General features: G+C 43.5%; 1 protein-coding gene across 1 annotated transcript in view; it reads left to right on the top strand.

The window, feature by feature from the left end:
• The first annotated feature begins 128 nt into the window (after positions 1–128).
• The window catches only part of PIBF1 (progesterone immunomodulatory binding factor 1), a 99611-nt gene continuing 84955 nt past the window's right edge, over positions 129–14784 (top strand). The window contains exons 1-5 of the mRNA XM_032226261.1: positions 129–293; positions 1731–2032; positions 3181–3281; positions 3824–4022; positions 6156–6275. Of these exons, the coding sequence (XP_032082152.1) occupies positions 1781–2032; positions 3181–3281; positions 3824–4022; positions 6156–6275 (672 nt within the window). The 5' untranslated portion in view covers positions 129–293; positions 1731–1780. The remainder of the gene's footprint in view (positions 294–1730; positions 2033–3180; positions 3282–3823; positions 4023–6155; positions 6276–14784) is intronic.

The raw sequence follows: 14784 nt of genomic DNA, 5'->3' as shown, positions 1-14784 counted from the left end.
AAAAAGAAGAGCGCCGCTTCCGCTTCCGGCCGCTCTACCCACCCTCTCGACGGCGGGCCGGCTGCGCGCGTTGTGTTGCCATGGCCGCGACGCGGAGGGGGAGAGGAGGAGGAGGAGGCGGCGCCGGTTCTCGCGCCTGCGCAGTCCAGCCTGCCGGTTGTTCTCCGGCCGAGCGGGAGCCTTCGTTCTCCGGCCGAGCGGGAGTCTTCGCCCTCCGCCGAGTGGAGGAAGGGCAGTGCCGTAAGTCGCCTTTCGTGGACCGGGACGGGCGTCTCGATTGAGAAATCGAACAGGTAAGCCTGACCGGACAGAAAGGCGAAAGCTCCCTCTTCCCGCACGCTGTCTCCCCAATCCGTTGAGCCAGAGTTCCTTATTTAACGGACTCCATGAGTCCGTTAAATCCGAAGATAGTCATTGGAGATGCTTTGAACTCATCCCTGCTTTTGGGCATATGACCGATCGCCTAAATCTGACCTAGATTTGCCAGTGGTGCCATAGGTTTGACCCAGTGGGCTTCCCCATTGTGCCTGAGCCTTTCCAAAAGGGAGGGGGGGGGCAAAATGTTCATAAACCTGAGCCGTAATCATGGTTTGTGGCTCTAAAGATTGCTTTGCTTTGCAGCTCTAACGGTAATATGTTTGTGAACAATGTGACCTATACGGGTTGTCCTCGACTTACAGCGCTTCACTTAGTGACCGTTTGAAGTGACAATGTACTGAATATTGCATGTTTGGTTCTTGTCCAAGGAATTCTGGGAATAATCATTGTGCTGTTCTTGTATCGGCATAGTTAGAGGCAGCCTAGAAAACAGATATAGTCCCTGACTTACAACAGTTTATTTAGTGACCGCAGTTACAACTGAAAAAAGTCACACGTGACCGTTTAACAACTGTTGCAGCATCCCCCACGTTCATGTGATTTACATTGGGATGCTTTGACTTCTGACTCGTATTTATAATCCATATTGGATTGCAGCTGCCCATCTTTATTATTTCTACAGCTTCACATCTCAAGAAATGATTCTGGACAGTGTACGTTACTTCTATATATTGAAAAAAAAGTGGAATTAGTTGGAGGCCCTGTGGGAAAAAAGAAAAGGTTGAAATTGAGACTGGCATTCTGTCTGCAAGATGCCAGTTTCTTCCTTTTTCGATTTAAAATATTTCAATTGGAGAAAGGAGACTATGAGGTGCCAGTGAATGTGGGCATAGGTGTGTAGCTGCCCCCCAAAATGCCAGCTTGGGAGCCCTAGATACAGATGTATGTTTTAGACAGAATTTAATATTTGTCGTGTTCTATTTATTACACAAGGTGGTTCAGTGGGTAAGACGCTGAGTTTGTCAATCAGAAAGTTCGGCGGTTCGACTTCCTAGCGCCGCATAACTGACTGAGCTCCCATTACTTGTCCCAGCTTCTGCCAACCTAGCAATTGAAAAAGCACATAAAAGATGCAAGTAGAAAAATAGGAACCACCTTTGGTGGGAAGGTAACAGCATTTCGTGCACCTTTGGTATTTAGTCATGCTGGCCACATGACCACGGAGGCGTCTTCGGACAGCGCTGGCTCTTCGGCTTTGAAACGGAGATGAGCACCGCCCACTAGAGTCGGGAACGACTAGCACAGAGGGAACCTTTACTTACTACACAGTAAATTGAAAGTGTTGAAACAAAATATTTTATTTACTGTTGCTTTCCCTTTTTAATTTACCTTCTTTTTGCTTACTTTTACAGCTCGTTACAATTTTGAAGAGAACGTTGTTTTTTTTACATCCTGCTAGAAGATGTCAAGGAAAAGCTCTAGGGATCCCAAGAAAGGAAATGTCTCCAGCTCTTTGGAATCAGAAGACATTAGTTTAGAAACGACCTTACCCACTGATGATGTCTCCTCATCCGAAGATCGGGAAGGTACTGTCAAAATTACTAGACAACTTATAGAGAGGAAGGAATTGCTGCACAATGTCCAGTTACTAAAAATTGAGCTTTCTCAGAAGAACTTGATGCTGGATAACTTGAAAGTGGAGTACTTGACAAAGGTAAGAGGATGGCTTTTTTTTTTTTTTTTTGTTAAATACTTTTTATTGTTTTATACCACACATTCCATTTCTATGTTGAACAGTGTGTTCTCTAGGTGTCCAAGGTGTCAACATATAAACATCATCATAGTCATTATAATAATATAAAGAGAGATATAATATCAAACATTATTACAACACATACTATCTTCCATTATAGTATTGATTACACAACCCTCAAAATATTCACTCATTGATTTTTCTTTCTCATGTAATCCACATTTCACATGAATCCATTCCTCTAACCTCAATATCTGTCATTTAAGCATTTGTAGAATAGTTCCCATGTTATAAAATAATCTGAATCTTCTTTTCCTTTGATTTTTAGGGTTAACCTATCTATCTCTGCACATTCCAGAATGTTTTTGATTATAATATCATCTGTAGGGGTGCATATATAATCCTGGCTGCTGTTAGGATATGTAAAACCAAATAGGTGTTACCCTTATTATAGTTTCCTGGAAACTATATGGCTTTTTTATTGTCATGTACAAGTGTTTTAGGACTGAACTTGCTAGTGTTGATAGTTCTTGTAATGGCTCTGTGTTTCTCAACTTTGGTAACTACTACTTTGTATTAGGATATAATTTATCTGGATCCATATCAGTCAGAATTCCAGCCTGAGAGAGGTGGGAAGAAGAGAGAGAGGGATGGAAGGGAGGGAGAGAGAAGGAGGGAGGGAGAGGGAGAGAGTAGGGAGAGAAGTGGGGCAATATACAGGTCTTGTATGGAAGTCAGGCTGGTTGCAATTGTTCTTTCTGCAGTCTTAACTATCCTTTGGAGTCTATACCTGTCCTATTTGGTTGCTATTTGATTGTTATAGAGGTGCACATGACAAACTCAATAATTCCTTTGTAAAACTGTATCAGCAGTTCCTCAAGCAGTTTGACCTTCCTGAGGTGAGGCAGGAAGAACCTTCTTTGCTCTGCCTTTTTAATGATGGTTCAAATGTTAAACGAATGGCATCAATGTTAAGAATTGTAACATTAAGAATTGTCGTGCTTCTGCTAAGAATTACAGTAACATCTGTATCTTCTCTCCGATTGTATAAATCTAAATTGGGCTCACTTTAATCGTGGTTTCTTTTTTTATCAAATGTATTGCTTTAGATTGAAGAACTAGAAGAGAAACTTAATGATGCAGTCCATGAGAAACAACTGCTGTCTTTACGACTAGATAACCAGCTGGCGTTACAGCAAGAAGATGCTAGGTATGAAAGAGAAGGTATCAAATTTAGAAGCAGGGGTTCAATCAAACTGGACTGCTCCAATTTGGGCATGGCCAGATGTGCCACGTACTGGCCACGTCCAGTTTAGCAAAGGGTAAAAAAGTTGTGATACGTGATGACGATTCTGTGATAACACACGTTTGACACTCCTGTCCTAGGCCTTCTGAATAAAAATCCATAACGATTACATTGCACATTTCTATTCTGTAGGAATTGTAGTAGCCTTGTGGGTCTGAAATTCAGGCATCACACACTCATTCAATCAACTGTTAAAAATAGAAGTACTAAATTTTTGAATCAGGCTTTTTTTTTAACAATTAAAAGCAAAAGTTTACATATGTTTCTCATTATCTTGGTAAAACAGCATAAATAATTCAGGCTTATACATTGTGTCTTCTTTAAATATCATTGAAAGAATTGCTCTGTGAATGCGAGTAGACTTTTGTTCAACTCAGAAGTATAAATGGTATTGCCTGATAGGATAAGTCCCCTTTTAGGTAAGTAACAAGCAACTCTTTTCCTAGAAAACATCAAGAACTAATGAAACAGGAAATGGAGACCATCTTATTGCGCCAAAGGCAACTGGAAAAGAACAATCATCAGTTACGGGAGCGCTCTGGAGATATACGTCGTAGCCTGCGTGAACTTGAATTGAGCGAAGAATACTACGCCAAACTCAAATCTCTTTCAGAGGATGAACTTTCTATTCCTGAATATGTTTCTGTAAGTGCTTGAATAGAACAAGCAAAGGAAAGGGGAGTAGAGTAGAATAGAATAGAATAGAATAGAGGAATGGAATGGAGAATAGAATAGAGAATAGAATAGAGAAAAGAAAAGAAGAATAGAAAACACGGAATAGAATAGAATACTGGAATGGAGAATAAAATAGAATGCAGAAGGGCATGGCATGGGATAGTGTGGCATCATGTGGAGTGGAGTAGTGTAGAGTGGAGTGGAGTGGGGAATGGAATGGAATGGAATTAAGAATTAGAATGGAAGGGAATAGAATAGAGTAGGCTTTGTAATTGTTGGTAAATTCTGAATTAAGCTATGAGAGGGATATTTGCATTTTAAAATTTTCTGGTTTTGGTATGGGCACATCCATGCTGTTTAATTTTGCTCCCCTGGTTGAGAAAATGTTATTGTTTGGTCTTTTGTGCTATGTTCCTCTCCTTGGTAGCTTTTACCCAATTCATTCTCATCTCTTTAGTCACGACAAATGACTACAACTTTCTGTGATATTTTTTTCCCCCCTTAGAGCACAGGACATTCTAAATTCATCAGGCTGTTTTACCAGTTCCGAGAATTCTTGTCCTTTCTTTCTATCTATAGGTGGTTTCACAGATGCTTCCCATAATCCAGCAAGTGGGGCTGGAGATGGGCAAATAAAGTAGCCAATTACAGGTAGTCCTCAACTTACAAGCTCAGTGAGTCATTCAAAGTTGCAACAGCACTAATAGAAGTGTCTTATGACCGTTTTCCATGGTCACGGGTTTAAAAATTCAGATGCTTGGCAACTGGCTCATATTTATGATGGTTGCAGTATCCCCCCCGGGTTCCTTTAATTCCGTTTTGCGATCTTCTGACAAAGTCAGTGAGGCAGCCAGCTTCACTTAACAACCGTGTTGCTCATTTAACAACTACCGTGATCTGCTTAACAGCTGCAGCAGGAAATGTTCGTAAAACGGGGCGAAACTCACTTAACAGCTGTCTCGTTTAGTGAGAGAAATTTGGGGCTCCATCCATCGTGGCCATACGCCAACCACTGCCTGTGAACACCAAACACGTTCCGTAGGTTACCCGTAAACTATAAATGTAACATGCAGTACATATTCTGGCCTCACTATTACACTATTGTTTCTCAGCAGCCCTTCCTTTCCCCTTCAAATTTGCAGGGCTGGGAAACCTCAGGTCTGGTTTCAAAAAGACTTTATGAGCTGCGGGGTCCAGCTTCCCTCCCTCCCTCTGGATGTACATGTGGGGAAGAAGAGGAACTGACCCATAGTGTTGTGGCCCGCCAGCAGAGCTGGCAGCAGAATCACACAGTGAGGAGGCTGGGGAGGAACATGGGCCAGTCCTGGAGGCTGAGGAAGGCATGGACGAGGGCTCTGCATCAGAGGCAGAGATGGAGCCAAGGCTGTCTGGCAGTGATCAGGTGCCTACGGAGCTAGACAGCAGTGAGACAGAGGAACAGCTGGAGCCTGTTCCCAGTGTGCGCATGCACAGAGCTGCTAGAAGAAGAGAATAACTCAGAAAGCAGGGTGTAAAGTCAGAGGTGGAAGGTGATTGGACCCTCCCATAGGAAATAAAAGAGGAGCGAAAGGGGAGTGGGCTTTTGCAGGAAACTATTCGTTCGTTAGTTTGTTTCAGGAGTGTAAAGATCTGTCCGTGAATCTCAGAGACTCTGTGCCCAGTCTTTCCTTGCACAGCACCTCATTTGGAAAATATTTACATGGAGCTTTCCAAGATAGGGTCATAATTACTCCTTTGAAAGACTGTTTACCAGGCCTCTGCTGAATGTGAATGAGAAGTCCCATTTGTCTAATAAAAGGGTTTTTCTCGGGAGCAGGACTCTGCTTCGTGCTTTTTGGGGAAGCCTAGGTCAGAACACATTGATGGTGCAGCTTCTGGCAGATCACCCTCAAAGGGAGGGGGCTCCCAACGGAACCCCTTCTTGGAACAGGTCTGCCTTTATTTTTAAGTGCTTTGTAGAGAATTCTCAAAGTCAACATTCCTCCCTGACAGCTCAGCCCCGACGTGCAGTCAGTTTGGAGAAGAGAAAAGAGTATAAAATATTCATCGCTCTTCCACTTACTTCGAAAGATAATGCCCTGCAATTGCTTTTTGTGCCTCCAGATTCGATTCTATGAAGCGGTGCATCCTTTAAAGAACGAGATCGGTGAACTGCAGGCCAAGAAGGAGGCAGCCTGGGAAGAACTGAACGAGTACAAGTCTCAGCTGAAGCACTTGTTAGAGGTGTGTATTTCCCTCTTCCCTACAGGCCTTGTTCAGAAGCTGCTGTGGCACACATTTCTAACGTCTTCTTTCCCGACGGGCCATGGAGCCCAATGATGTGATTTCTGGGGCCAGATTTAACCTGAGGAGCTCTGGGTTGTTGTTTTTTGCTGCAATCCCAGGGATGTATTAAAACATTTGTATTTCCGCTACTGCTATATAGCAGTAACTATGTTGAATTCCATAAGGCACATGGTGGCTCAGTGGCTAAAACACTGAGCTTGTTGATCAAAAGGCTGGTGGTTCGAATGCCTAGCACCGCATTGTCCCAGCTTCTGCCAACCTAGCAGTTCAAAAGCATGCAAAAATGCAAATAGGAAAATAGGAACCACCTTTTGGGGAAGGTAACAGCATTCCGTGCACCTTCAACGTTTAGTCATGCCGGCCACATGACCACAGAGATGTCCTTGGACAGTGCTGGCTCTTTGGTTTTGAAACGGAGATGAACACCGCCCCCTAGAGTCAGGAACGACTAGCACAAATGTGCAAGGGGAACCTTTACCTATGTTGTATTCTACTGTACAGTGCGATATTAATGCAATATCAATCGCGTGAGCGATTGTGGGTGCACCCAGATACACCCACGTCACACCTATCCTCCGCGAGCTGCACTGGCTACCCATTAGTCTCCGGACCCACTTCAAGGTGCTGGTCATTACCTATAAAGCCCTACATGGCACCGGACCTGGGTACCTGAGAGACCACCTTCTGCCGATTACCTCCCATAGACCGATCAGATCTCACAGGTTAGGTATCCTCCGGATTCCATCTGCCAGCCAATGTCGGCTGGCGACTCCCCGGGGGAGTGCCTTCTCTGTTGCAGCTCCGGCCCTTTGGAACGACCTCCCTGTGGAGATCCGGACCCTCACTACCCTCCCGGCCTTCCGCAAAGCCACCAAGTCCTGACTGCTCCAGCAGGCCGGGGGGCTTGTGAAATATCCAGCCCCACGGAAACTGAATGTTGCGTATTTTTAAAGTGTTCTTTTATCTATTTATCCCCCTCCCCTTGTTTATTGTGAGCCGCCCAGAGTCCTCCGGGAGTGGGCGGCATACAAGACAAAGAAACAGAAACAGAATATCAAGAGTTTTCAGTTCAGTTGTATAGAATGTGAAGGGTGTGGGTTTTTTTAATGTATAATGTACGCTGAAGATGGCATTTAATTTTGTTGCATGAGGTGCAATGACAATAAAGTAAACTAACTATTGGGGGTAGGAGGTGCCTGTGACAATTCGTCATAGCCAACTAATTGCACTAATATTAAAGAAGTAGTGGAATGGAATCATTAAAGAAAAGAGGCAAAAGAAGGGACAGAATGAAATGTGAAGGGCAAAAAAATATTTTTCTAAAATTGATTTTAAGTAATTGAATAGAATTATTAGATTCTCCTGCGGCAAGTTGGCCACAGTGAGATTGTTGCAGCGCGTTGGCTATGACAAAGTTGTCCCATTCCTTACCAGGTGTGGCGACAGGGTGTGGTTAGAAAAGAAAAGAAAAGATGATGGCTGGGATGGGCATTTTTTGGTCATTCTTGTTGGATTGCCAGCTTCTCTATTTTTGTATCACACTCCCACGTCATGTCTAGTTCAAACCAAGAAGCAACTTTCAAGAGCCTTGGTGGCTCTGTGGTTAGAGTGCAGTCCTGCAGGCTACTTCTGCTGACTGCCAGCTGCCTGCAATTTGGCAGATCGAATCTCACCAGGCTCAAAGATGACTTCCATCCTTCCAAGGTGGGTCAAATGAGGACCCAAATTGTTGGGGAAATAGGCTGACTCTGTAAACCACTTAGGGAGGGCTGTAAAGTAAAGTATTTGGTTGTCCTCCTGGACCCGTAGCTGACGTTAGAACACCATTTGTCAGCTGTGACCAGGGGGGCTTTTGTCCAGGTTTGCCTGGTGCACCAGTTGCGGCCCTACCTGGACCGGGAGGCACTTCAAATGGTCACTCACGCCCTCGTCACCTCAAGACTGGATTACGGTAACGCACTCTACATGGGGCTGCCCCTGAAGAGTGTTCGAAAACTACAGTTGGTCCAGAATGCAGCCGCGCGAGCGATACTGAGTGTACCTAGATACACCCATGTTACACCTATCTTCCGCGAGCTGCACTGGCTCCCCATTGGTCTCCGGACGCGCTTCAAGGTGCTAGTCATTACTTTTAAAGCCCTACATGGTTTAGGACCTGGCTACCTGAGAGACCGCCTCCTGCCATTTACCTCGCAACGACCAATAAGATCGCACAGGTTGGGCCTCCTTCGGGTACTGTCAACCGGACAATGCCGGCTGGCAACCCCTTGGGGGAGGGCCTTCTCTGTAGCTGCGCCGGCCCTGTGGAACGAACTACCCGTAGAGATCCGGACCCTCACCACTCTCCCGGCCTTCCATAAAACCACCAAGACCTGGCTGTTCCGGCAGGCCTGGGGCTATTGATTAATATCCAGCCCCTCTTGGACAGAATGGATGTTGTGTTAATTTTAATATTGTATTTCTTATTTTTTTAAAAAAATTAAATGCTTTTATCTTGCCTGTGAGCCGCCCAGAGTCCCAATGGGAGTGGGCGGCATACAAATTTCATTAAACTAAACTAAACTAGTGTGAAGCGGTACATAAGTCTTAAGTGCTATTGCTATTGCTCACTGCTTCCTCTCCTTTTCATTCATTGACCCCAGGAAGAAAGGGAAAACTTGAGAAAGTGAGCTTTTTCATCATCCCCAGCTAACGTTGAAGCTGCCTCCTGAAGCAGTGGCTGAGGGTTTGAGTTTCATCCGTGGTGGGAGTCCCCAATGAACAAAGTTCCCTTTGGAGGAGAGAAAGAAGGAGTTGAAAGAGGAGAGAGGAGAAGGAGAGAGGAAGGGGAAGTAGAAAAGAGAAGAAAGAAAGAGGGAAGAAAGGAGGTGGGAAGGAGGGTCGAGGGAGAAGAGGCAAAGCGATGGATAGGGTATAAATATGGTGTAGGGAGAGCAGAAGAGCTAATGATAGTCTTTGGGGATTGATGGTAAGAGGAATTGATATGGTTCCACCACAAAACCGCGGTAGACAATTGCGCGCTCGACAAAAGCGCGTACGTGACATCATCACAGCGCGACAAAAACATCGCGCTGTGAGCGGTAAATTTAAAATTAAAGCGAAAACCTTACCCTAACCCCCCCAAACCTAACCCTTAACCTAACCCTAAACCTAACCCTTAACCTAACGCTAAACCTAACGGTAACCCTTAACCTAACGCTAAACCTAACCCTAATGCTTAACGTAACCCTAAACCTAACCCTAACCCTTAACCTAACCCTAACCCTAAACCTAACCCTTACCTTTATGTGAATCGGCTTGCTTTAATTTAATTTTAATTTTAATTTTATTTATTTTTTAATTTTTTTCGTCGCGCTGCTGATGACGTCAGGTACGCGCTTTCGTCGAGCGCGGTTTTGTCGAGCGCGGTTTTGACGGGTCACGATTGATATAATATTGAATAATGCAAAATAGGGCTTGTTATGATGTAATGGTATCCATATGGTTATTTATATGAAAATTATATATATATATATAAAAAGAACAAAGCCCTTTGTGGGGACAGTGCTGAAATTCCTCTGTGGGTCTCTTTTTCTTTTCTTTTTTTTTCTTTTGGCCACTTGGAGTCACTATCTCCTCATTGGTTGCACCGTCTCCAGAGTCTGGAGAGAAGAACTGCTTGACTCCAGAGATTACAGAAGATCCTGTAGGTGAAGTTGACCTTCACCTCCTCCCGGTCCACCAAGCATTTAAACTATTTTGGTTTTTAGCCAACGGACAGTCTGGAGGTTCCCAGGGAAATTACTCTTTATTCAGACCGTGCGAAGGCGCAGAGTTACCTCTAGTGTACTTTCACTTAACTTGGTTTCTTTTGCTGGCATTTTTGGGGGGAAGTTGGAAGTGGGGGGTAGATGCCACAGATCTTTAGCCCCGTCCAGAAAAACTTCATTTCTCTACCAGAAATATAAAAATGTTGGCACTCTTGCTGAGAAATAATCTGGCGTTTAATTCCTTAACCAACTTGAAATGGCTATAATTATTGTAATTACCTGCTAGGTGTTTCATGCCTTTTGCTGTGTATGTTTTGCTGATAACGTACTTGGGACGGCTGCTGCTGCTTTGGAAAGAGCTTATGTGCAGTTTTTAATAATCGCTCTCGGTGCTTACTAAGAGGGTTTTTAACTAGCAGTGGCCAGGATTTGAATCAGAAGGAAGAATCCTAGACCACTTTAGGAAGATTCCAGGTTCCTTCCTTATTCCCCAATGCTGAAAAGTTTGCCTTGCCTTTCTGATACAGCAGTGTTTCTCAAGCTTGGCAATTTTAAGTCTTGTGGACTTCAACTCCCAGAATCCCCCAGCCACTGGATGAGGGTGAAAGATGTGGGATGAAGGGAAAGGAAAGGAATGTAAAGCAACATTTTATGAAAATACCTTATAATGTATATGAATATTAGAACTATATAAGTTGGATAACTGCTCTGTATGTGGTGTGAGACAACAATCATTTTTGAATATATATTAGTGAGGTAGTAATCTAATGTATATTATTAGAATTATAGAGACTGAGAAATAGTTTCCTGGGTTATCTCCATTGTGTTGGAAATGTGGAAGAAAGGATGGCACATTCTACCATATTTGGTGGTCCTGTACTGAGGCCACGAAATATTGGAAAAGGATTAAAAAATGGTTAAAAGAGGTTACCGGGGCAAACACTGAATGGAGACCTGAGAACCTGTTACTAAGCATCAAACCAGATAACATAAGCAGTTCAATATGGCATTTGAGCCTGCATATAATTGTGGCCGCAAGAATAACCTATGCACAATTTTGGAAATCCACCACTATACCGTCGGAAGATGCTATAATTAAAAAGATCTACGAATGTGCAGAAATGGACAGAATGACGGGTTGGCTGAGGGACAAAGGAGAAACAGAACATTATCTTAGCTGGAACCAATGGTATATGTGGGCGACTAGGAGAACAGCAGGGACTTAAAATGGGGAAAGTTAACATAGGTACCGTAATAGATCCCTGAATCTTGCAATGAGAAGATGTGGCGTAGAGCCCTAATAATGAGGAAAGAAAGAAAAAATTGGGCTGTGAATGACTGTCACCGTGGGGGGGGGGAGGGGGGTTGTATGTTTAAAACAGCATTTGTATCTGTATGTTTTACTTTATATTGTTATGTATGATTTGTCTTGCTTATGTCGTTGTATTTATGTCGCTGTATTTTTCTTTCTGTTTTTTAAAGGTAATAATGTTTAATAAAAATTATATTTAAAAAAAAAAAGAGAAATAGTTGTAAATTAGATAAACAGAATTTGTATAAGGGTATTATTAAATATGTATAAAAATGATTAACAGTGAAAAGCTAGGATTAAGTAATTTGATAAATGCTTGAATAAATTAATGCTAAAAGTGCATATTGAAATATTGACTAATGATAGAGGAAGGGAGGAAAGCGGGGACAAAATAGAGGTAGAAATAAGAAGGGGAAAATAGCAAAAACAAATGTTAAGATGATACAGTGTATGGTACAACTATGAGAAGATTTAGAATTGAAAGATGATAGTAGAAATTACATGTTAGTAAAACTGAAAATGAAATGTAATTACTAGAAATAATACTGTTATGTTTATTGGTATTGAACTGTATGACACCCAGGAATCAAACCATTTGCACAATGAGATGTATAAAAAGAAAAGAAATCTTTATTAATAAAAAAAGAAGCTTCGCAGTGCAGTATAGATTTCCTTAGTAGGCTCTCTTTGCTGAACAAAGGTAGATTTAACAGGTCAGTTGGCCTCAGGGAAGATCCATGCCTCTCCTGTTGGCGTACAGATAGCGGGATTTGGAAAGCTCGTAAGAAGATGCATTTTCAAGAGATTTAAGTGTAACGTAAAAGGCTCCCATTGGGAACAATTCAGGGTTCAAGTGCCATCCTTTTTAAACTCCTGAATGATGGTCAAGGGGTAACGATGCAGTGAAGGTCATTCTGAATTTGGTTTCAGATTGCCACAGAATCCTTACTTTAGTTACCTCTTAACCGGGGGTCGGGGGTACTGCCGGAGTTACTGCTGGTTCGCAACCCACACGCAACCTGCATGCATGCACAGTTCAATGTAAACTGCACACGCAGTCACCAAAATCCAAAATGGTGGCAGCAGGGGAACCGGTTCGGAGGTTTGGCAGCCCTGGGTCGCTGCCGGTTCTGTGACCCAGGCCTGAATTCCGCTATCGGTTCGGCCAAACTGGGCTGAACAGGCAGCGACCCACCTCTGTTGCTAGTTCAAAGATGTGAAAATCAAGGGCTGGATCTGGCATGCAGGGTGTTTAGATCTGGCCCACAAGGCTGCTCTGGAAACAGCAAAGGACCGGCTCGCAGTCCCTTTGTCAGTGAAAACTGAGCTCAGGAGGGTCATGTGCGATGCTCCCGGGCCCTGTTTTCGGCTGTGATGGCCTCCTGCAACCTCTGCCAGCAGAAAAGCTCGGGAGGTCTGTTTTTGCTGGCAGAGAGCTGCAAAAGGCCGTCATGGCTGAAAACGGGGCCCAGGGGTGCTGTAGATGACACTCCACACACACCCCAGGGTCCGTTTTCACTGGCAGAGGGCTAGCAAAAAAAAAATGAAACAAAAGGAGGAATGCTTCTGCTTTTGCATTTGAGTAAGAAGGGGCAGGAAAGGAGAAAGGTAAAGAGGGGAGACAAAGAAAAAGAAGGAAAGATGGGATGAGCGAGGAAGAAAAAATAAGGAAAGGAGAAGGAAGAAGGAATGGGGGGTGAAGAAGAAGGGAAAGCAGGCAGGCAGGAAAGAAGGAGATTACAATGGGAGTGAAGGAAGGTCTGCCTTACCACTTGCCCACCACACATGCCCCCGATACGAGTGACGTCGAATTGGCCATGCCCACCCTAGCCACACCCACTCCAGCGCCTCCCCCCCTGAGATCAAACACAACGCTGATGCGGCCCTCAATGAAATTGAGTTTGACACCCCTATCCTAGCTAATCTCTCTTAAGATGGACTTTCTTAAAATGTCCCCAAATTCTGCCTAATACAGGTAGTCCTCGGCTCATGACCACAATTGAGTCCAAAATTCATGTTGCTAGGTGAGAAATTTTGTTAAGCGAGTTTTGCCCCACTGTACAACTTTTCCTGCCATAGCTGTTGAGTGAATCGCTGAGGTTATTAAGTTAGTAACTCAGTTGTTAAGTGAATCTGGCTTTCCCATGGAACTTGCTCGGTCAGAAGGTCTCAAAAGGAGATCACGTAAACTCGGGACACTGTCATAAATAAGAACCAGTTGTCAAGCATCCGAATGTAAATCCCCTGACCATGGGGGATGCTGCAACCGTCATAAGTGAGAAAAATGGCCATATGTCACTTATGAACTGCCATATGAACTGTTGTAGGTGGAGCTGGGAAGGTCGTTCAGCTTGATTTGATTACATTTTTTATTTATCTTTATTTGACTTCCTGCACTTTAACCCTTTTATATCACACTAATCTTACTTGATTAATATTATTCTGCTACATTACCTAGCCTGGCCAGAGATTGAAATAAAATGAGTTGATTTTGACTTCCCGGACAGGTTCCATATTATCTTCAGGTCTAATGTAAGGAGGAACTACTTCATAGTGCTGTAGTTGTTCTCTGTAGGGTTGGAAGCTCTTTCTCTCTGCCCTTAAAATAGCCTCCGGTACCTCTAGGTGCTAATTTGCTTGCTTTAAACATGCTAATCATCATAGGGACGTGGTGGCTCAGTGGCTAAAATGCTGAGCTTGTTGATCAGAAGGTCAGCGATTCAAATCCCTAGTGCCGTTTCTTGTCCCAGCTTCTGCAAATCTGGCAGTTGGAAAAAAAGTACAAATGCAAGTAGAAAAATAAGGACCACCTTTGGTGGGAAGGTAACAGCATTCTGTGCGCCTTCAACGTTTAGTCATGCTGGCCACATGACCACAGAATTGTCATCGGACAGCGCATGGCTCTTCGGCTTAGAAATGGAGATGAGCACCGCCCCCTAGAGTTGGGAACAACTAACACATATTTGCGAGGGGAACCTTTACCAGGAGGAATGCTTCTGCTTTTGCATTTGAGTAAGAAGGGGCAGGAAAGGAGAAAGGTAAAGAGGAAAGACAAAGAAAAAGAAGGAAAGATGGGACTAGAGCAAGGAAGAAAAAATAAGGAAAGGAGAAGGAAGAAGGAAGGAGAAGAAGAGGGAAGGAAGAAAAAGGGAAAGCAGGAAGGAAGGAGATTATAATGAGAGTATTAGAAATGGAGATGAGCACCGCCCCCTAGAGTTGGGAACAACTAACACATATTTGCGAGGGGAACCTTTACCATTAATCATGTGTTTACCTACAATCTTTTCTCCTCCAAAGATTAGAAAAGTTTCAGCTTCATGTTTATTTCCCAGTTCTCTCAAGGCAAAAAAAATAAATAAAGCAAAACAAACTTGAATACAAAGAT

The sequence above is a fragment of the Thamnophis elegans genome, chromosome 11 (genome assembly GCF_009769535.1).
Source record: "Thamnophis elegans isolate rThaEle1 chromosome 11, rThaEle1.pri, whole genome shotgun sequence".
In the NCBI taxonomy this organism is placed as follows: Eukaryota; Metazoa; Chordata; class Lepidosauria; order Squamata; family Colubridae; genus Thamnophis; species Thamnophis elegans.
This window is presented reverse-complemented; position numbering and strand designations above follow the sequence as displayed.